Source organism: Rhipicephalus microplus, chromosome 8, assembly GCF_043290135.1.
Source record: "Rhipicephalus microplus isolate Deutch F79 chromosome 8, USDA_Rmic, whole genome shotgun sequence".
Classification (NCBI taxonomy): domain Eukaryota; kingdom Metazoa; phylum Arthropoda; class Arachnida; order Ixodida; family Ixodidae; genus Rhipicephalus; species Rhipicephalus microplus.
Genome location: NC_134707.1, coordinates 29,962,344 through 29,985,811, shown reverse-complemented (window position 1 = coordinate 29,985,811; position 23,468 = coordinate 29,962,344). Strand labels below are relative to the sequence as shown.

The 23,468-nt window shown below is 45.1% G+C and overlaps 1 protein-coding gene across 6 annotated transcripts in view; it reads left to right on the top strand.

The window, feature by feature from the left end:
* The window catches only part of LOC119165290 (uncharacterized), a 205,031-nt gene extending 182,113 nt beyond the window's left edge, over positions 1-22,918 (top strand). For 4 of the 6 annotated variants that reach the window (XM_075871420.1, XM_075871418.1, XM_075871422.1 and 1 more), the window contains exons 32-36: positions 8,261-8,338; positions 11,401-11,600; positions 13,139-13,276; positions 14,788-15,036; positions 21,216-22,918. In XM_075871420.1, coding sequence (XP_075727535.1) covers positions 8,261-8,338; positions 11,401-11,600; positions 13,139-13,276; positions 14,788-15,036; positions 21,216-21,483 — 933 coding nt within the window. In that variant the 3' untranslated portion in view covers positions 21,484-22,918. The remainder of the gene's footprint in view (positions 1-8,260; positions 8,339-11,400; positions 11,601-13,138; positions 13,277-14,787; positions 15,037-21,215) is intronic. The other 2 variants (XM_075871423.1, XM_075871421.1) reach the window with 1 other exon arrangement.
* Positions 22,919-23,468: the final 550 nt, after the last annotated feature.

The window sequence follows — 23,468 nt, the reverse complement described above, 5'->3', positions numbered from 1 at the left end:
GTGTAACTAGTCTAGCGACAATCTCGTCACGTCTCCGCGTTGTTCTTGGGAAACAAAAAAAAAGTACACTCGCTTGCTGCGAAAAGTTTAGCAGACTGCATTCTTGAGAGATATCAACAGCCCGAGAGAAGACTACGTCTGGCGTCGTCTTGTGTTAATAAGGTAATAAACATGCATTAACTTTCAGATTGTTGTTGGCTAACCGGATTCTAGAAAACGGCGCCGGAGTTTCGGATGCGAGCGAAAAAGAAAGCCCTTACTCGTGCCTTACCAAACGGCTTGTAAAACGCTAGGCGTTTCACGTCTCGTCCGGTGTTTTCTACACGGAGTTGCGGATAATTCTGCGGAGGGTTTCGGCTTGTCGCATGCTCTGGTATAAGCAGTGGATGTAGGGACCTTAATTACTGGTAAGGTCCCTAGATGAACTTGTTTCAGCTAGGGACCTTAATTACTGGACGGTTGTAGCGACCTCAAGTGGCACTTTCAACAAGTCCCGGTGCTTTGACACGTTGGTGCGTTCCGTGAGTTTTCTTGTATAGAGATTGTGATTCTAAGAGGCAACCCACTTGCAATTACGCTGGACCCAAGCGTCTAAAACAAGCGTGAAGTATAAGGATACGCATTGTTACTGCGATTGTAAGGTTATTGTTGCGTACGGTTGAGCTGTGTGCCGTCGGGTGGATCCACCTGTGCTGGTGTTCGCGTTTACGCCTCCTGTTATCCGCAAACGCTAAAGAAGCTCGTGGACGAAGAAAAAAAAAAGGCAGTTTGAGAAAAGCGTACGCGAAGCGTTACGTTCTCAGTTGTCACTGCGCATGCGCCGTTTGCCAACTCCTTGCGGGCATGGAATGTCCTAAACATACACTGGAGGGAATTCTGGCGCTATTGTCTATGCGAGCTGCAGCGCACGGCGCTTCAGCGAGCATTGAAATCATGGGTATTACCAGATTTGTCGTATCTTCGTTCTTCTGGGTTCGTGTGCGTTCGTGCGGCTTGAAGCTGTTTTATAACGAAACAAAAATCGGCAAATGTTCAGCGTTTGCGCTTCACCACCTTATTCCTTTAAGCTTACCACTTCGAATCGGGTCACGATGTTCAAAAAGGTTCGTTCTTTCCTTCGAAACGAAACCGAAACACAGCAATAAACGAAACCACAAGTGCGATTCGCTGCCCGCAAGTACAAAGACTATAGGCAAATTCGTGTACCGCCCATCAATCCCGTGGTCGCTGAACGATAGCAGCACCAGAGTCCCCTCTAGTTATTTTTCGGAAACTCTATGCTTGCGAACCTCCGTTAACCAACGGGGAAAGCGGGCGACATCGAGGAACGCTATCTTTGCGTTCTTCGCCCTTCGACGCTATTTTAAAACAGCCTATTTGTCTTAACGTTGCTGCCAACTCTACGCAAGAAGCTAATCTTGTGCTAGAAAGTGCTAGACATTTTGCTTCGCCGGTTACACTTTGCGCTACCACGTGGAATCACGTGCCAGTTGCTCATGTTTACGTCACCGTTACGCCGCCATTCAGGACAGGGCGATGCATTTTCAATGATAACCAGTGGTGCGCGTGCAAAAAAAAAAAAAAAAAGGAGTCGTAAATAGACCGCGGATGTTTTCCAGCCTCGGAAACAGGTGCCGCTGTCTCCCTGATTTCTCGGAAAATGCGGCGGATGCAACGGTGTAAACTTTTTTTTTTTTTTCGCGTCTTCGGCTATTTGCGTCAGGGCTCGGCACGAGGTAACCTTTACTGCGGAGGCGCCCGCGTCACCGATTTCGACAGAAATTTCGAGAGCGCTGCGTAAATGCAGCCTATACAAACAAACAAACGCGAACTCGCCTCAGAGGTACTTTTTTTTTCTTCGTTTGTTTTCGTTTTCCGGGAATGGAGGCTTAGATTCCTGCCCAGTATTGGCGCGTCCCCTCGAAAATGCACTGATAAACGCTGCGCCCTTAGCCTTTGTACTCCCGCGCACAGCCCATCATGGCGGTGTTTTTTTCCTTCCTGTGAAAAGGCGTATATCGTGGAACAAAGTCTTTGCTCGTATATTGGCGTTAGAAAGACGTGGTGATCCATCCTATTCTCACTTTGCAACTCAAGGCGTTCTAACCTTACTAAGCATTTATCTCGTACACAGCCTACCGCAGTTCAAGGAAGGGCTAGCAGCATTCATACGTGCAGATTTAGTTAACTGCACACAATCTCTGCCTTGGACCGTAAATCGTCGGCTAAAAGTGGCCTAGCTCGGTAGTCTAGTCGGTTTGTGTAGGATTTTATAACAGTATGCTAGAAGGAAATCTGGCGCTATTGTCTATGGGAGTTACAACGCAGGGTGCTTTGCCACTTGCAAGTCAATGCTATGCATTTTTGCTGCCTTAGCGCTTGCAGTGCAATCCGTCATACTTCGCCTCAAAAGTTTGTACAGTTGAACCCCTTTCTAACAAGCATGCAATGGAAAGCAATTTTTGTCTCTTATACGAGGTGTCTCTTACAAAGAGTTCGACAAGTATGCAATTTTCTATAAACCGTTGTTTTTGATGTAGGCACACTGGTGTTTCTTGTACTCATTTTTTTTTTCTTACACCAGTGTCTCTTAAAAAGGGATTCGACTGTATTGTACTTTTTTTTTAGTTCTCGCGAATGTGTCTGCAGCTTGTGTCACGACGTATCTGGTGCCTTAATTATGCGTGCATTACTCGGGCCGTAGGCAAGCTTTCGTCCTATAAAATATGTGAAGAACAGAACAACCATGGCATACTGTACTTGCGAATAATTTTACGGCGTGGGGCTCTGCGAGATGCCTCCTTCGCCCCGGCTCGACTGCTCGTACGTTGAACAAGCGACGGGTGCTTTTGCCAAGGCAGCCTGTGCGGGACATTGGTGGATTGCGGTATTATGGAAATGTGCACGACATTATGGAGATGTTCGGGGTTTTTCGCATTTGTTGCGACTGCACTGCATTTGCGCACCCACCGCGGCAGAGGGGTTATGGTGTTTGCGTGTTTGTCGTTGCACTGCTGAACGAATGAGCACCGTGGATACTAAGCATGCTGTATGTATAAATATAAGTGCATGCTACTCAACTTCCCTATAGGGCCTACCTTTGTCCTAGATAGTACTTTGTGCTACAGTTCGATTCCTGCCGCTACCTCGACGGCCGGACCAAGGAATGCGCGCGGCAACAAAGCTTCGCGGAGCGCTATGATATGATTACTCGATACTCGTGATTGTATCAGAACTGCTTGTCGCGCGTCAGTCGTATGTTGTAGGCCCGTGTACTCAGATTTGAGTGCACGTTAAAGAACCCCAGGTGGTCGAAATTTCCGGAGCCCTCCACTATGGCGTCTCTCATAATCATATAGTGGTTTTGGGATGTGAAACCCCACAAATCAATCAATCAATCAACGCGTCAGTCGTTTTACGTGTCATCGTGAACGCTTAGCCTCACATGCTATACTGTTAAAGCGTCGAAGGGTGATTTACGAGTCATGTTTTAGTGCCTTGTTCGTGGTTGAAGTATAGGGTCGTGGTTGAAGTATAGGGTGCTCTCGAAAACGACTTCTTGTCTGCCAGTTTTTTTTTTTTCTACCCGTCTATCAGGGGTTGCCGAATTGTACAGCTGCGCCGCCGCGGTGGTCTAGTGGCCAAGGTACTCGGCTGCTGACCCGCTGGTCGTGGGATTGAACCCCGGCTGCATTTTCGGTCGAGGCGGAAATGTTGTAGTCCCGTGTGCTCAGATTTGGGTGCACGTTAAACAACCCCTGGTGGTCGAAATTTCCCGAGTTCTCCACTACGGCGTCTCTCATAATCATATGGTGGTTGGGGGACGTTAAAGCCCACATATGGATATGAATTGTACTGCTGAGGTCGAGGGTTCGGCGTCCCTCAGCATCTCGATGAGAGCGAAGCGCAAGACCACTTGTTTGCTTCCGTACAGGTTAATGAATGTAGTGGCCAAAATTAATCCGGTCTAATCCCCTACCATTGCATACTATGGCGTTGGGAAGAAACGCGAATGGTGTGACATCTATGCGCTCCGCTGCTTGCTTTTCTCTTCAAGCGGTTGTATCATAGCTGACAATAAAGACACTACAATCATCCATGATAAGTTAATGGAACGACTTTAGTCTTTTTACTGCGCAGCCAAGACGAGCGCGCCATGAAAAAAAAATGCAAACAGCTTAGATTAACTTGCCGCATCAAAAGCAAGAGTTGGGCTAGTTAGTTTAAGGCCATATTGAAAGAGTGCAAGAGCTTGAAGAAAGCAACCAGTTGTCAGTCAGCGTTCGTGTCGTGAACTCTTTCTTTGTGCTTTTGTCTTTTACGATGTTCCAATAGGCTCGCCGCTCTGTTCGCGTTTCTTCCAATCGTCCCTGTATATCATAGTCGCGGGGTGCTTTTAGTGGAGCGAAATCCGCGCAGTAGGGTACTGCGCGTCTTTGTTGCGAGCTACTCGGCGCAACAAGCACTCCTGGCGGGCCTCTATGTGCTTTCTCATCGTCTCGTGGCGACGAGGGGAAACCGGGCGGGACTTGGCGTATGCGACGCAACGCCAAGCGCCAGCGCAGGATGTGGCGCTTATCTCCGAAAGCAGCAGCGGCGGCGACCTTGGCGTGGCGTCGGCGCCAACCTCGCCAAGTCGACGACGCGTCGTTGCTGTTTCGTGCGTGATCCGTTTCGCCGATGCGCTTATGCGTCAGCTCGTGGTGTTGAGTGAGGCTGCGCGACCTGAGAAGACTTGGATAAACTTAGCCGGCTTTGCTATCGCTCGGTTTTCTGGGAGCCTTCCTGAACGTTAGGTCCGGCGTTGCGCGTCTTTCGTTTTTTTTTTTCTTGGGGAGCGTCTGCCATTATGGACATAAGGCTTTGTTTACTTCTTATTCGTGGATTGGCATGATTTCTCGAGATTTCTGCCTAGTTGTCGGGGGGAAAGAATGCCTTGGAGTTCCGCGCGTGATCGTAATATACAGCAGGGTCGAGGAAAAATTTTATGTGTTCAGCCGTTGCGGCTTACCCATCCCGTTCTTCTTATTATTTTTTATTCAGTAGCTTGTTGGATTCTTTGAACAGTGTGCGAAGCATTGCGCGTGCGTTGTAAGTGCCGACAAATAGCGGATACTTATGGTGTATGTTACTTGGCAGTATCAAGAAAATATTATAGTATCAAGAAAATATATCCCTCCCCAAAAAAAAAATGAACGTCCTCGGGAAACGGAGAATACAGGAAAGTGGCTAGTCTACGAACTGTTTATTCACGAAAGCGATGTTCAAGTATAAGCCCTCATTCGGTCACGTGTGGTCACATCATAGTAGCACACTGAAATTCATGAAGGGGAGACCGGAATGGTGTGCGTGACGTCACATTATGAACAGTGTGCACCGAACAGTATGGAACATGTTCGCCATATTATTGCGATAGCAATTATACGGACACACACACACACACACACGCGCGCGCGCGCGCGAGGGGGGAATGATGCATTAGCCTCCTCTTTCTGCGGAGCGAACATTGCCTTTCTGGCCGGGTTTGTCTGCGCGCGCGCTTATCTTGTGAACGAACAAAGGGTGGGGGAGAGGGGAGCTTATGGTTGCCGCGCTATCGCGGCAACGATCGGCGCGCGCCTCTTTCCCCCACTGCAGAACGAGCTTCTACGGGCGGCGCTCTCGACACGAAAAACCTGTGCCAAAAGTGTACCCGGAGTGGCCATCCACATGCAGATTCACTCTATATACACATAACTGCCACCAGCGGCAGCACACGACGTACAGCCCTTAGTACCAGCGTGCGCTGCCCACGGGAGGCGCTTCTCATTAACGCCGCCGCTACTGTTGTGGTTATCTACTGTGGCCGCGCCGCAGGAAACTTGGTTACTTATAAGCGCACGTTTACTACAATTAACATTGCTCTTAAACGTGCTAGCCTTGCTTCGTAAAAAATTCGAATAAGTTGCTATCGCATTCACTGCTTCGCCCTTTTGGTGAAACTGATTTTTTCAGTACAGTTTTGATCAGCTTGCAACTCAAAGAGGGAAGAGGACCAAGAATGAAGGTAACACGCGCGCTGACTCTCAACTAAATGTTGTTATAAGAAGCGGCGCGAATAATTACAAAGGTCAATCAAGTCTCAGCAGAGTGACTGCGCATCTGCAGCAGTCATCCTGGTGACGTCACAATTCTGGAACACGTGGATCAAACACTTCCGCCCAGAAACAAGTAAACGCGTGTTCTGAAATTTTTACGCTGCTTGGGAGACTATGTGCACACGCGCACTCGCTCCGTTGAAGCTCGGTTGGCCTTTGTATTTATTCGTGCAGTTTCTTTCAGTAAATTTTTGTTGAGTCAGCACTCCTGTTGTTACTTTATTTCATCCTGGTCCTGGTCTTTTTTTTTTTTTGCTTTAAGCGCGCCGAAAATGAGCTATCATCAACTAACCTAGATTTTCTTTCTTGTATAGTACTGCTAGCAAGAGGGATGAACTGCGCGATGCTGACATGCTTAATTGCACTGTAACGATGCAAGCTGGAAATAAGGCAGCAAGATGGCTCATGTGACGTCAAATGAATGCTTCTTATGGCGTGCCATACCTGCACAACTTCATTTCATTCCAAGTTAACATTCACATCAATATCGTGGCTAAATAATGTACGTATGGCTTTTGTCACTAGTTTCATGTGTATTTTAGCATAAAGGAGTATATCTGGTTGGCATCAGGCAACTAATTACGTTCTCTCCCGTGCGTATGGGTTGTACAAAGTAAAAAAAAAAAAAAAGCCTGAAAGTTAGTCAAGCAACAATCGTCGTGTACTCGTTACCTTTCATTTCGATTCCCGAAGGGCTCTCTTGTCAGAGAAGTAATGCATTTTCTTTCATCATATACTTCAATCTCACTAACTGAGACAACTATGTGGAGCAGTTAGGTGAAGATAAAAAATTGACTAGTTGAAGACAATGCAAATGTGAATCTGTGGAAACTAGCCCCTTTTCATTACTTTACGCATATAGAGTGTTTTATTCTGTTTTTGCTTACGAGCTTGCGCTGTAGTAAGAGTATTCGCCGCACAAAGGTCTAGAAGGATCAGTGTTTGCTACACATGCTCAAACTAATAGTGTGGTCTTGGTGAGCACAAAGACATTATGGAACTGACTCGCATGGTGTTGTACCTCTGAAATGGCCTTCCAGTGATCTCTATGGATGCTCTGATTGGAAACCGGCGGTTCGTGGTTGGTCGCTATACTAACACATGGTAGAAACCCTGTAGTGGCCTCTCATCGCACGCTTCGGGCATCGTTTTGCAGCATCCACGTCGTTACCTCCATCTTACTCTCCTCTTTCCCTTCCTCAGACTAAAGTGCTTGGGTTATGGTCCCCCTTTTCGCACGGAAATTGCCAACATGTCTTTGAGAACTCTCTGGGCAGTGACGTCTCTTGCATTACCATGGGCTGTGAGGTGCCAAAGGCAAGTTGATGGCGTTGCATTCAGGCCACTTCCGAACCATTTTGTTGCTTCCACGAGCACATGTTGAAGTCGAGCACCTGACAACGTCTTCGGTTCCTTACGACCACATTTCAATCAGAGTGAAGCGCAGAAGTGTCTTTCTTCTTAGTCAGATTTATATTAAAGAATTGGTAGTCCAAATTTATCTCTACCTTTCCCATACAGGATACCTCATAACTTAACATGGAATAGGTGCGAATCTTTTTATTACTGTTTATTTATTTTTCTATATTGTCTGCACTTGTTGCCTCCTTAGACAGGGAGCCTGTATGACGAAGCTTAAGTTGACATTAAAACAGAACTGAAGTGAGCAAAGATTATGTAACTAGCAGAGCACTTGAGTGGGCGTTATTTCTCTCGATGTTTGTATCGCGTTCAATACTGCGATTGGGACATACTGCGTGGTCCCCGAGTTTCGGCAATCCGTGGAGCTGTCAGTGCTTCCAAAGGTTATCTGTCATGTTATAGTGGCCGCATTGGTGCTTTGCACTCTTAGTAATCAGCAGGTCCTATAGCAGCCTTAGTAGCCTGTAGGGGTCTTAGCAGTTTATAGTAACCTATAGGAATTTATACTATAGCAGTTTATAGTTGCCTTAGCAGTGTATAATTGCCACGCTGGTACCTCACAGTCTTGGGTACTAGTACCTGCCCATGGTTCCTCCTCGAAATGTTGTTGTCCGCATGGTCCTTGCACGTCGTAGTCGTTTCTCTGTTTTACAAACTTTACCATCGAACCTGGCCCTTCGTCATTTCTTTTTGCTGTCCAGGATGCTCGTCGCAGGGCCAGCGTCGCCTGTGTCCGCAGACCATCGGGAGAGGATACCCGGGGAAACCTTGTCTACTTAGTAAGCTCCTTCGACAAGCCAGATAAGAACAAACGTGGAATGGGAGCAGTACAGCCTCCATACCCTATTCAAAACTTGTCCATCGTTCATGCCCATAGTCCAACACAAGGGTGAAATTATGATCTAATATCTTCCATCATACTGAATATCGTAATGGACTATGTGGATGCATGCTTGGTGGTAATCTGCTCCCCCTGAGCGAGTAAGAAACCCTTGCCTCTATGTCCAAGTCCACTGAACATGTAAGTGAGGGAGACCACATCAACAGATGCACACTGTAGATGTCTTCTCCAGGACCGAGAAGCTTACCATATGCAGCTGTGTTTGTGGAATGCTGTTTTTTTGATATCCGTTTGGGCTAGGCAACTGACAGCTGCATGCAGACGTGTGTATATGTATATATATATATATATATATATATATATATATATATATATATATATATATATGGTGGGAAACTGTCCATCATAATGGTGGAGCGTGGTAAGGTGTGACGAAGGGATTTGTAAGAGGGCAGCATATATGACTGTTTTCCCCAGTCGAAACGACTCAAACCTATGTGAGGCAGGAACGTTAGCTGTGTGTTTGTAGTGGCTGATTGCTTGGTTATAAAGATGCTGCCAGCATCACGGTTTACACCATATATTTAGTCCTAAATCATCTATATACTCTCATGTGTAACATCCTGTAAATGTCTTTTCTTATTTCGTGTTGTTCATTGCATTTTTATGCTCTGGCTTTTTTGCCGCTTTCCACTTCTGTCCGTCCTTGTCTGTGTGTCGTTCAAATCTGCAGTGTCCTCCTGTCCAGCTTTTGAAACTGTCGCCATGGCGTCCATGTCAACTGCATCCTATGTGATTTTCTTCTGTGATCAAACGTCAAAATATTTAGTGTGGTCCTTTGTATTCGCTTCTCTAGTTTGCTTTTTGTGCATGTTAGCTCCTCTACCCTCTCTGTTCTTGTCAAAATCGTCAGACCTTCATTTGGAATGTAAGCTTGTCACACGTACGAGCACTTCATTGTGCGTATCTCTTGATGTTGTCTTTAAAGAAGTTCTTGAGCACCTTTTGTTTCTTGGTCAATGCCCCTGCTTTCATTGCCTCACATACAATCGATGAAAAATTACGCCCCAAGGATTTTTTTCGATTCCTGAACGTCAAGTCTGTATGAGTGTCTTTAACGCTTCATGGATGGTATTGTTGGTTCACGAGTGACACATGTGTGTCGCAACTTTGACTGAGGTGCAGTCAGGAAAGCCTAATGATCAACGGTTACGACGCATCTGGTATATTAAGGGACTTGCCTATCGTGTGTAAGCCGAACGAAAGTATAATGAAATTTATCGCTCCTCTAGCTCCTCTTTAGTTGGCCTGATGCCGATGAAAATCTTTGCTACCTCTCTAATTAAGCTTAAGAACTTTGAGCAGCCACCACCGGTAGGTTTATTTGCCCTTCATCGAACTTTGCCCCGCAAAAGCCATCTGAGCTCTGCGAGTACTGGTTCTGCCTATTGAGAGTAAAACGAGATAAGATTCCATATGCACAACTTATCAACGACGGATGCGCTTTACTCAGCCCATAAATAGCTGTTCATTCACCTCAGTTTTAATATACGCTTCATTGTACATATTACGGTAGAAAACTGCCATAAATATGCCCACATGCTGTGTTTACAGATAAATGGCAATAATTAAAAAGACGGAGGGCTTTTCTCTTTTTTTGTATATAGAGGAAGCTCCGTAAAAGTGCATAAAAAATCACACATATGTCTTTCTCTCTTCATTAGCATAAATTTAACTTAATTGCACTGATAGCTAAGAAGACACCGGTTTGGGGCAGTGGAGAGGCGTGCGCTGCCCTTTTTACCGTTCATGCCTACCGTTGTGACTGTGCACGTGGTACCACCTCAGCTTCAATGGCACTGTCACTGACTTGTCAAAAGTTGTGCACACTTTCTTTTTGTGCTCTGGCAACTCTAGTAGTCTCTCCCCCATTTTTTTTTTTGTCCTGATACTTTGTATGTGTGGACCACCCGCTCATCGAGTGAAGTGTTCATGCTATTGTGAACTTATGGTGGTTCTCTTTCTTCCTGTTCACTTAAACACATGCTGCCTCAGATGCCGAAAGGCATCCTTCGAATGCCTAGGAAATGAAATGGTAAGTGGCGCCACCTGGGCTATGTCGGCGCATCTTGCACATGCGAACATGGCTTTCTTGATTAGCTTCGGTAGAGCAGCGGCACACTATCGGTGCTAATTACGGAGGTCTCGGTGCGAACTTAGCGTGCAGTGTAGCGTTATAACACGGCCATTTCAGCGCTACCCAGGTGTAAACGAGTCGGCATGCTATCAGAAACTTTACAGTCGCATCGTGGTTAATGAGCCATCAATTTTGCAGCATTGCAATTAAACAGATATATTTCCATTATTGCGATGAGGTCATTGCTGTGGTTTTTGTTTGTTGGTTGCTTTGACAATTCGATGCAGAGCTGGCCATTAGTGCAGTTAGCAGTGTGTTACCGTCTACCGACACTGCCTACGAACGGTCACGCATGCGTGCATTCTGGATAATGACTAGTTTCTTCTGCAGTGAACAGATATGCTAGCGATATGCCTTACTACAATTTGGATCACAATGCGTGGCTGAGTTTTCTGCTATCTAATTGATTGTACACTCTTGCGTAATTGAATTCGCCTTGCTGCTAGCGGCATCTGATGTTGCATAACTTTTTGCGTGGGCGTCAACAGGGTTTTGTCTTCTAAGTGCAAACCTGTGTTTCATAGATTGAGGCGGGAAAGAGTGGTACAGGTGGTGATGTAGCTAGGAGGTGGGCAGGGAGGAGTATCTCTTGTGCACCGGCTTCCGGAGGCCAATGTGACAGGCTAGAAGGGTTCTCGCGAACATCTTCGAAAAGATGGCGTGCTTTGCTGAGTTAAAAGGGCGCTTTCTTTTTCGTTATTTTACTGGCGATGCTCACACTCGTGCATTGTATAGGGGAGCTGGTTAGGTGTCCCCAATGTGACTAGCATCTGTTGCTGCTCTGCGCGTCCCCTACCCTGCAGGACTCCCGGGGCCGGCTGTTTAGCATCCCGGGCGGCTCAGCGGGCAGTTCGTCAGTGCCAGGCCCCGTGCGTGCCCTGCGAGCCCTCAACCTGGGTCCCCGCCGCTGTTCGCTTCCAGCGCCCCACGCCGTGCTTCTGCCTACGGCACAAGAGGCCGACGCGGCGCGAGCCGCCGTCGACGCCGCGGCCTGCTGCAAGTCGTACGTATGCTTGATCAATGGCATAAATATATATAATCGCAAGGCACAAGTCTTGCCATGGCGGCCATTTTATATTTGAGAAATTTCGCTTTTATTTGCTTTTATTTTTTATCAGCGTAATACTGACGTCTTCTGCTTACCTTTTGCGGACTCCTGTTGAGCGACGAATGCTACCGCTACGCCCACAAGCGTTGCGTACAGTATGTGCTAATTCTCGACTATTTGCTTGTGCCTTTTGTGTATCAAATAAATTTTGCCTTGTGTTGAACCTGTGCTTTTATTGTTGAGGTAAGTTTTAATAAGTAATTCTCAAAACTTGCTGTTAGTTGCTGGTGTGAGAATCCCGATTTGCGGCCACTTCCTTCTCTTTTTCGCTCTGTACGTTTTTCTGGAAAGTTTTTCCTGTGCAATTCTCGCACCCCCCCAACTTTGCATCGGTTTTCCACCAAAAAAAGTGCGAGGATTATGCGAGTAAATACGATATTTTACCTAAGACACGCGGCTGCCACGATCTTGGGCTGTTAAGCCTATGTTTTTTTGTTTTTGTATATCGCAATGTGAATTAATAGGGTCATGACACATCGCATGCTCAAACTTAATCGTTTTCATTTGTATGAGTCTACTATAAGGCAGTTGGTTTAGCTGTTAAAGACAAGAAACACAAAGGTTAACAACCCAGCATATCGGCGCTGAAACCCCTCTTTAAAGTAGTCTAGACGATGCTTCAAACAGCAATCTCAAGGAGCAACACATGCAAGAGGTGTCCCTCTCACCCTGAACGCAGGGGCTCAGTACCCCAATGCCCCCCTTCCCCCCTCCCTATAATTCATAAGGGTCCTCGACTCCACATCTCTGACCTCATTTTAATGTGACACACCACGGAAGTGTCTTGTTGTTAATTAGTCCAAAGTGTCCAATTAGTCCAAAGCCATTATCATGATGGCCAAATGCCAGAACATATCCATGTGCCTATATTTGAAAGCGTATTAAAGAACCCAATGTAGTCGAAATTTTATCCAAAGTACCCTGCTATAGCATTCAACATAATCATGGTGATATTTTCCCCCTCAAAATTATAATAGTTATTAATAATCGTAGTATCAAATTTTGGGCGACCTGTAAATCCTGTAATTAAACAGTACAGAAGCAAAACAGACAAAAAAATAAATAAATAGACGAGTGCTGCAGGGTGGGACAGGCAAGTTTGGGATTTGGTACAAAGGGACTCGTGACAGCCACGACACATGGCTGGAGTTTGCTTGTGGTAGCTGTTAACATGTCCCATTATTCAATGGCCTCTTAGCTGTTTCAATGAATATTTTGAGTTTTGTCTTTCGCTATTCCTTCTCAAATTCACACTGGTTGTCTTGCGGTATTGCAAGCCTAAAATTGTTGCTTGCAGGTCAATGAATTCTTTGTCTCTTGCTCTGCTTAATAAACGTGCAGGATGGATTTGTAATGACTAGCCCATTACCTATTTTGTGCACTGAACGAAGTTATGTCAATCATCATTCGTAAATGTCCACAATTTTCCGCAGGGAGTGTCATGTGGAGGAGGACACTGTGGGATCTGCAGCTAAAGCCGATGGTTCACACCCCCATGGTGCAACCAGTGGAGACCACGGAGTTCCCAGCTTGTCTGCCCTTGAGCTCAGTGGCCATGTTACCGAAGAAAGGTGAGGCAATTCACTTACTGTTCAGCGTTCCATACATTCCTCATAAGGTAAGAAAGATTCGCTGGTGTGCGAGTGCCTGCCCAACACACTCTTATGGGCACTTTTTATGCAAGGCTCCGTAATTTCTTTTTCGTTACTTTTCTGTTTCTCTTTTATCCTCCTTTCCTCTATCTCTTCCCCCTCCCAAAAGATTAGGTAGGCATAGCCTACTAGGTGGCAGTTGCCAGCTTGCTATATCTCCCTATTTCTTTGGTGTTCTTTTGTATTTTTGTGTATATAGAAGAACTTTGCAGCTCATGGCTACTGAAAACAACCTATGTTCTTTTGTTAGAGAGTAATGTACTCTTTTCACTTTCAGTATTGTGGTTATTTCTGCTCACGAAACATTCTTGGTACTTGCATCTTCATATTGCTTTATTTTTGTGCCATTTTAACTTGAAAATGCTTGATGCCATAGTCCACCACAGCTTCATTGACATATTTCCACCAAGCATATGAGGTTGCAAAATATATGCCAACATATCACAATTAAAAAACAAGAAGTTTCGTCACTGGGAGACAAACCTGCGGCCTGCCTTTGCATATTGCGAAACTACTTGGCCCCAACCAGACGTTCTTTGCAGTACTAACGGTGAGCTATTTATATACATTGTTTACTGTCGGTGGTACTCGGAGCTCAGTGGCTTCCACGTGTTCTCGTTATGGCTAGCAAGATGGCTCGATGGGCCCGAGAGTGCGCTTTAGGGGTTCTTGCTTTGTACTATGTGCTGTGCGTGCACTTATCATTGAGGTTCACATTTTAGGTGTACAATTGTGTTCCACAAAAGCAGAAAGTTAGAGATAATTTAAAGTGTTTACCACTGTTCAGTTCAAGGTTGAATTGGTCTTGAGCGTATCTTTGAGAGATATGTCATGTTGTGCTGATATTTCACGCTCACCCAAAGGTCACGAGATCTAATCCCAGCCACAGCAGCCACGTTTCAATCAAAGCAAATGCCAGAGATGAGTGCACTTGAGTATAGTTATCCGTTAAAGATATTTGTGGAGCCCTCTTTCTAAAACGGTGTATCATAATGTTATGGTGTTTTTCAGGCATTAAACCCGGACAATAAAAATGTTGTGGTCCGAAAACTTTACCCCCCTTCTGTCCACTCCGGTCTGAAACTAAAAATAAGCTCAGAACAGTTAAAAGTTTACTTTTTCAGCGATGGCTTGTAGCGCAGGGAGAAACATGCGTGTGAACAACCACAAAAGTGGTTGTCTAGCTGTGTCCAACCACAAACCTCTGGGGCCGTCTTTTGTGCTCAGGAGGGGCCTGACAACTGGCTGCAAAGAGTCAAAGTATATGTCAGGTAAAAAATGTGAAGTGATGGTAAAACCAATCTTTTATGATCAGTAAACCAACAAGTAAGGCTAGTGTCACTCGTGTCTCTACAGCACAATAATAAATAAACTCGTATGTATATCGTTTGTTTTTCTTCAACTGTCGGTGCCCCATTTCTATCTTTCAGTTCACCTCTCCAAAATGGTGTGCTCGAGGAATTGGTGGCTGCCACCGTTCAGGACACCTTGGAGCTATCAGAGCGGCTGAATGGCATGGAGGATATGGATGTGGATGAGCTTCGGGCTCGCGTCGAAGAAGATGAGGAAGGGAATCAAGAGGGCGATGGAGAGACAGAAGGCGGCAACACCAGGGAGGATGCTACCAACATTGACCTGCTTCACTGGGCAGCCAATGTGGTCGTCAGGGTGAAGTACTGGTGAGTGGTACCATGCTGTAGTGGGCTGTGCTGTTGATGATGAGACAACGTTCAGTACGGAGTACTGAAGTATTTAAATTCAGACTTGACACCAAGTGTTAAAGAATGTGAAGTGTAGCGCAAACCATTGCATGAATTGTAGAATGAGATGAACACCTCGTGTAGGGGATGCATTAGGCACGTGTGTTATGTTGTTATCATTCAATAGGTGGATGAAGTGAAGGCTTGGTTAGTACATTCCTGCCGGGTTGATGGTGACCATATTTATGGACAGTCCTTTATTGTGTCGTAGAACAGCAGTTAAGGTTGTGGCCAGAGTAGGTTCATCCTCGAGATTCGTTTTCAGCCAGGCCTGGCTTATTGCCAGCACACAAAGCTTTTACAGACACAAATACAGTGGAACCCCGATTATGTATGTTTGAGGGAAAAAGGCAAAACTGCCGTATAATCGAAAAAATAAGTGTATAGTCAGACACTACATCTTGGCCAAAAGCTGGTACAACCCACCTGAATAAGCTCACAGGACGACTCTGTTTTTATCCAAAAGGGTGAAACAAATTATTTCTTGAAATGATAGCTATTCATTCAATTGAAGAAAGAGTAAGCCAAACATACAAAAATTTAAATCAAAAGTGGATCTTCTTTCTGATCAATAGAGTTCGAAAATGGCTTGCACGTAAATATAAAACAAAAAACTGTTGGCTGCAGCCTTCCATCAAAACATTAAGATACAGGGTCATCGGCATCACATAATGGTGACGGGGCGCATTTTGCAGGAAGTGTGCATTAAATGTTTTGATGTTGCATTTGTTCTGTTGTGAAGAGCAGTTGATGCGCCACTGTTATTATGAGCAAAGTTATTTTACACACTGCACCACTTAATTTCTACTTGCTGAAGTCCTGAGACAGTACAGCAAACAAAGTGGCATTTCATTTCAAGTTTCAAGACTAGCTCAAGCTTCTCCGCGTATATAAAGCTTGTCTTGGTAACAGCCCTGCATACGCATGCAACCGAGGCATATCCACAAGTGGCCTTAAAGCCAGGAAAACTGGATCATGGGACCAAATGAACCACTAGGAGAATAGATTGTTGAGTCCATAATTGAAGAATAATACTATGTCGTCCTACAGCACCATCAACCGAGGGCAATAGAAAACACGTTCACTTTCGGCGTCATCTATCGGCTAACAGATTAACCAGTCGCGGCTCGTCACGGCCGGTCTCGAGGCGCGCGCTCACCTCCAGACTGGTCGTGGCGGGTCGACAAGCGCTGCTGGATCTCGCTATGATAGCACCATTGGTGCTGTCTGCAGTGCGTCTTCTGCAGAGAACAAATCAAGTATGATGTGCGAGCACACTATACAAGTAAAAGCACTGTCTCTCGGCTTTTGCGAGTTGCGCTTCGACAAAACAAGAGATGTATAGGCGAGAAGAGTGCACTCAGGTGAAGGCATGATTGAACGCCCATATCCCTCCTTATCAAGTCATATCCCTCCTTACTTCGCATACACACAGTCACTGTTTAGTCGAGTGGAATCGCGACCATCGTCTTCTTCATGTTCACTCATACTTTTGGAGAGACAGAGATGCTCAAATCACTGTGATTACTCGCGTAATCCTTGCACTCGCATGATTCTCGCACCCCTCACATCGGCCAACAAAATTAAGATTTCTTTTTTTCCTCGAGCAATTATCGCACCCCCGAAAATTGCCGCAATAATGTCGTCTGCTCCTTCCAACCATTGATGGTGATAGCGCGCACCATCTGGCGCCATCTCTTAAGCATCAAGCGTACTACCGTATACACGCATGTAAGGGCCGCACCCGTGTAAGGGCCGCATCCCGTTTTTAAGAAGCACATATTAAAAAAAAAAGTTGCATGTAAGGGCGGCATCCGCACTTTCCTTGCCCCATACTTATTCAAAATGCGCGCGCGTGTGTGAGCTACTAGGCATTGTCAGTAGATGGCGTTAGTGAACGCACTTATCATCAGCATATATTACGTCATTAAAATAATTTGTTGGTTTTCTTCATGCTAATATGTTCATGAAGTTGGCTAAAATTTTTAAGTTTTTTCAGTAGTGTTCCCGCCAACTAAAGGTTAAAGCGGGATTTTATCTTTAACTTCTGACACTTCTATACAAACGTGCTATCCATATCGGCATTAGCATCACCAACTTTGGTATTTGTGCATTGTTCGGTTATTGTGCTGTTCAGCCTGCCATGTGCTGGAGATTTGCGCACCGTTGAGTGACTCTGGGACTCTAGCTAGTTTTCTGCGGGACGTTTACGTTTTGGCACGATGGGCAAGCAGCTGAATAGCTATACAGCTGGCTATAAGTTGAAGGTGATCGAGTTTGCTCTCGAGCACGAGAAACGGGCCGCCGGCAGAAAATTTGACGTTGACGAGAAGTGTGTTCGACGTTGGTGCGCTCAGAAGAAAGCCTTGCAGAACACCAACATCAAAATGCGCGCTTTCCGAGGAAAACAGTGCAAGTATCCTGATTTGGAAGAGGAGATGCTCCGCTACGTGACTGAGGTGCGGAACGATGGTTTTGCGCTCACTAAGGACATGCTGCGCACGAAGGCACTAGCCTTGGCACGTGCGAAAAATATACCGGCCGGGGATTTCGAGGCTAGTGCTGGCTGGGTGCGAAGGTTTATGAAAAAGGAAGGGACTCTCCTTTCAGCGAAGGACCACGCTGTGCCAGCGGCTGCCAGAAGACTATACCGATAAGGTGCTTAGTTTTCACAAGCATGTCATCGGCCTGCGCCATCAGCACAAATATCTGTTGTCCCAAATAGCGAACGCTGATCAAACTCCTGTGTGGTTTGATTCTCCCGAGAACTACACAGTCGAAGTAAAAGGCAAGAAAAGTGTCGCCGTGCGGACCACCGGTGCTGAGCGCCAACGCTGCGCCGTGATGCTTTGTGTGACCGCGGACGGGCGGAAGCTACCCCCGTAAGTTGTTTTGAAAAGGAAAAGAATTCCCAACGAAGTTTTCCCCAAAGGCATCATGGTTAGAGCCCACGAGAAGGGATGGATGAACGATGATTTAGTGCTTGACTGGGTAAAAAGTGTTTGGCAGAACAGACCGAGAGCTTTGTTGGCCAAACATTCACTTTTAGTGTTGGGCAGTTTCCGCGGCCACCTTACCGATAAGGTGAAGGAGCAGCTGCGCCGTGTCGGCACAGACATGGCCGTGATTCCAGGCGGCCTCACAGGAATATTGCAACCATTTGATGTGAGCGTGAATCGACCGTTCAAAGTTGAATTCCGAAGACTCTACACGGAATGGATGGCAACCGGCAACCATGAGCACACGCCGACTGGACGGCTGAAGAGGGCACCGCTTGTTACTGTTCTCGGTTGGGTATTGTCGGCGTGGAGCTCGGTGTCGACGGACATTGTGTCCCGAAGCTTTAAGGTCACTGGGATATCCAACAGCCTGGATGGCACCGAAGATGACTGTTTGTGGAATGATGGTGCTTCACAACACAGCATCTCGGACTCCGAGTCAGAGGACTCGTCGAGTGACAACGATTAAGCACACATGCGGCATACTGCAATAAACGCTCTTCGTTCGCTAACTGGTACATTGTTTTTAGTTCACTTAAAAAAAAAAGTCCCGTGTAAGGGCCGCACCCTGAAAATTGGCCCTCATTTCCTGAAAAAAAAGTGTGGCCCTTACACGCGTTTATACGGTATTATTGCACAGAGATTCAGTCCAATTCAAGCCAAACCAAAGTGGCAAGTGCGCCAGATTTTATGGTTGAAAATGTTTTTAAGAAACGTTCTATCAGCAACTCGCTGTATGGCACGGAAGACAACGCAGTGTGGGAGGTGGCCAGCGACAAACTCTCATCTTTAGAAGACAATGGTGCTTCGTCTGACGAATAGGAACAGTTGCGATGGTGGTTGAGGGGAGCTCCGACGATCGGAGTGCGGTGCGCTCAATTCGCAAATAAATGTTGTTCGGCAATTTTGGGTTGTTTTCCTTTCTTTTCTTTTTCGATAACCTGAACTTGGGGGTCGACCTATATTCCCACTCGACCTATAGTCCGGTTTATACGGTACTTCTCAAAGCTTGTTATATTAGTTGCTGGTGTGAGAATCACGATTTGCGGCCAATTTGTTTTGTTTTTCGCTGGGTACGTTTTTTGGAAAGTTTTCCCCGCCCAATTCTTGCACCCCCCAACTTTGCATCGATTTTCCGCCAAAAAAAGTGCGAGAATAATGCGAGTAAATATGGTATAAGGTTATGGCGAGGCAAGGTCGTTCTCAGGGTTTTCCTCGAGCGAGTGGCACGATAAAATATAATTTCTATCTTTATTCACAATGCAGGGGAGATAACATAGGTGAAGCTGAAGGATATTTATGTGAAAATTTTCATCTCTGTTCACTGCAGAACTGTATTGCTGCGTATCAATTTCTTGAAAACGTATTGATTGGTGGCTTGTGGAAATTTTCGAGAGTATCACACAGAGTATCACTTAATCACACTTTGTATCATTCAGTGATAAACCACAATCACGACTTCACCTGAGTGTATCCCTCTCACCTATACATGTCTAGTTTCGGGCTTTCACGAGTATACTGGGCTCCCACACCACACTCAATTTGTTCGCAGCAGATGACATGCTGCAGGCATTGCAGGTTGCACTATCATAATGGGAGCGTAATCCAGTAGCGCTTGTCTACCGGCCGTGGCTGGTTATTTTGTTCACAGATAGATGACGCTGATAGCGAACGTGGTTTCTTTCGCTGTCGGTTGATAGCGCTGTAGGCGGCCTCTGCAGAGCAGTGTTCCCTTTCACTCGTGTTGCCTTTCACAAAAAACGACAGAGTACCCGTTTCTCCTTTCTTTTTTCACTAGCAATCTACTGCAGGTCAGTTTTTCATCTCCACGCAAAAATTTGGTCGGTGTTAGATTCAAATACGAAATCAGGTTTTTTTTTTGTTTTTTCGTGGACTGTCGTAACAAGTCGTCATAAAATGCAGCTTCAGGGTAAAGTTATGTCGTATAACAAAGGTTTTTAATACATTGTTTCTAGTGAGCTTTTGCCAAGAACGAGTTAATTCGTCATAAAATGCAAGTCATCACAAAGTACAGTAATGAAATCGATTCACTAAAGAGCAAAGTGCAATTCATAGCCAAGTTTTATAATACATGAAGCACATATCAGCAAAATAAATTAAATATATGGTACCTTTAATGTTCTATTGTTCTGTTTGAGCATGTACCTCATTTACACCTAATGTACGCTATGTGTAGTGTTGATCCTCTGAGTTAACACTGTATGCGTGTTATTTTTTTTTCTCACTATGTTCAGTATTGGATGCTATGGATTACCGGCAAAGCTGCCGCTCACCCTTAATAACACATATTGTTTCAATATGGAACATTCTTGGTTCCTGCAATGTTTTCGTTTATTTTATGAGCAAAGCTCCTTAAGGTGGGGTTCGTTCTCTCCTGTGCAATAGTATGCTCTAACAGTCACTTCTAGTTAGATTTAAGAATTGTTCACTAGATGGCATCGTGTGTATATGTCCTTGGAAATATCGCTAGATGGCATTAGTGGTTTTCAAATAATTGATGTATAAAGAGGATAGATGGCGCTGCTATAATAAAAAATGCACAGCATATCCACGGAGTGAACGATGATGAGTGGGGTGAGGCATCCGTCTGTCGAAATGCATGCTCCAGTTTGATAGAATTGAACGGATCGACAGACACATATGGACGGACAGACAGATGCTTTGCTCCACTCAACATCACTCATTCCGTGGATATTCTGTGAATATTTTGTTGAAAACATGTTTTAATGTCTATGCAATGTATTGTGGGCTGCAGTATATTGCCACAAGCACTTCTATTTTCATGTAACTGACCCATTCACATATAATGGGTGCCCTTGCATTGCAGTGTGCCTAATTGTCAAACATTCCTAATATTTCTTATCATTCTGTTTGGCTTGAACACAGAACGTGAACAGTAAAGTTTATTATGGAGCTAACACCGCCACAAACAGTAAGGCTGGAATCTTCCATAAATCCCAACATGCTTCACCACATAATCACAATACAGATGGTGGATGCTGTGATTGCTATTGTCACTGTGGAGTGTTATTCGCTAGTGCTTTGACATTTAATTGGCCGGGCATACATTTCTTGCAGGTTGAACAGAAGTCGTCAGGTACTGGCGGGGCGCAAGCGATTGGCACCAGTGACTGTCCAACGCTTCACAACTGCCCGCTACTTCCTTAGTGGCTTCTTAGTCACCGCAGCCCTAGTGACTGCCCTGGTCGTGCTCCTGCCAGGCGTGCCACCAAGTTCTGCAACACGAAACGATGTTGCCGACATGATTGAGCTCTGGCGCGACCTATGCCGCTGGGGACCGGATCTTGTGACGCTGCGGCGCGGTGATCGTTCACCGCCAACGTAATTTTCAGGACTTCAGACATTTCTTCCTCTGTCGATGTCTTTCTCGTGGATGCTCTGCAAAGTGTGCATAGTTGCTACGAGAATGTCTAGACACGAGCACCTGTGATGTGATCTTTTCAGATCATCCTCTTTTGTTAGTGTGTGTACATTTCAGTTCATACATTGATGTGTCACAGGACCAAACTTACAAAAAAATAGACTGGTACAGGTTAGATTTACAAATGGCTCTTCGTTGTTTCATGAGATGTAGATAGTTGCTGCTAAGTAGCAGTGACAAGTCGCTGTCATTTTTTAGAAAAACTTCTTTTTCTTTTTGTCTGTGTGTATGTGTGTGTATGTATGTTTGTGTCAGTATTTTCTACGCAATACAACTTCCCAGGAGCACGCTTCAAAGGAAGGTCAAACAAAGTGCTGCAGACTACATTGGCTAAATCGGCAGACCTCTGAAGTGTTCACGTGAATGGTGGCACGACACACTCATAATTCATAGATGTGTGGCCCATTGTGTTACCAGTGCGTGTAAACACTACATTTAAGTTTCGAAAATTTTGGCAAGTCCGTGCCTACATAAGACTCAGCAAACCTGTCTGAAGACAGTTGTGGCTCAAACCTGGTCACACAATTTTCAGGCCCCTGCAATGTCCCAGGATCTTGAGTCTAGCCACGTCATACACGCCTGGCAAGTACTCATGCTGGCAATATCTCAATGAACGTTGTGCGTCATCATTGGTTCTACCACCTTGCCAATTCATTGCCAGTCTTTGCAAACGGTCCTCTTCAACTCAAGGAGAGTTCCATTTTGAGAGAACAAAGTTTACAAAACGTAGCAACTTAAAATTCGACTGCCACTCTACAGGCTTGCGTGTGCAGCTTGAAAACCATTGTATGCTGGCAGTTTGTCGTAATGCTGTCATAGAATCTGTTTTTGCTTTTTGTTGCAGTAGTTTTTGGGAACCGAGTGCCATGCGTGTGTATTATTTCGTCATGTGCAATACTACTTTTTTTTTATCTCAAGCAAGAGATGTACATTTTTTTGTACAAAGCCTAGTATGACTACACCTTGTTCACATTTACTGACCTGTTCCAACGAGTTGATGTGTGAAAAGTATTCGCACTTGTGTGACTGTTAATAGTTTGTATTTATATATAGTTCTGTTTATTGCTGTTACAAGCTTTACGAGATCATAAAGGTTTTGTAAAGTTTTATTAAGTGACCAGCCCTAAATTTGGGTTGAATTTTAGACATTTTAAACTTTAGTGTTTCTTGTGAGCTGAAAAAGAAAATGTTCATTTTTAAAGATTTATCTAGCAAACCACTTCAGTTTAGCTTTTCCAAGAAGGAAAGTATGTTATAGAAGCCTATTTCAAGTTTTTGTGTTCATGTTGTTTTCTGTTTGTTTTAGCTGAAAATAAATTTACTTCTGTGTTTGTCATAAGATCCTTCACAGTTTTTGTCTATTCATACTGCCACCCCAACAAATAGTTAACACAGGGGTAGCAATGATGCAGTGAAAAAAACTAGAAGTGTTACGATTTCCTGACAGGACGTAAAAGTTAAAGAGCATAAGTGGTACTGGAGAAATCACTCTCGGTATTGTCTGGAAGTTACACTGAGCACTGACATATGTGCAAATTGCCAGCACACATGTGCTCAACAGATATCTGGTGCCAAAGCAACCCAAGAACCTACCCTCAATTTTCGACGCGAAAGTGTTTTTGGTCGGGGGTCTATCATGGCTTTGGTGACTTGCTTTTGTTACTGAAAAAAATACTCGCCATTGAAAAGCAAAGAAAAAAGTTGCGTCAATGGGAGTCGAACCCACGACTTAAGTCGGCAACAACAGAAGCTGCATGCTACCTACTGCGCCCCGACCACATGCTCTGGCAGCTTTACAAACATGCCTTTTATATTTAACACTGTCCTTTCAGTGCTCTTGATAAAGAGAAGTAAATGCATCATGACTGTAGCACCTGCGATTAGTTCTT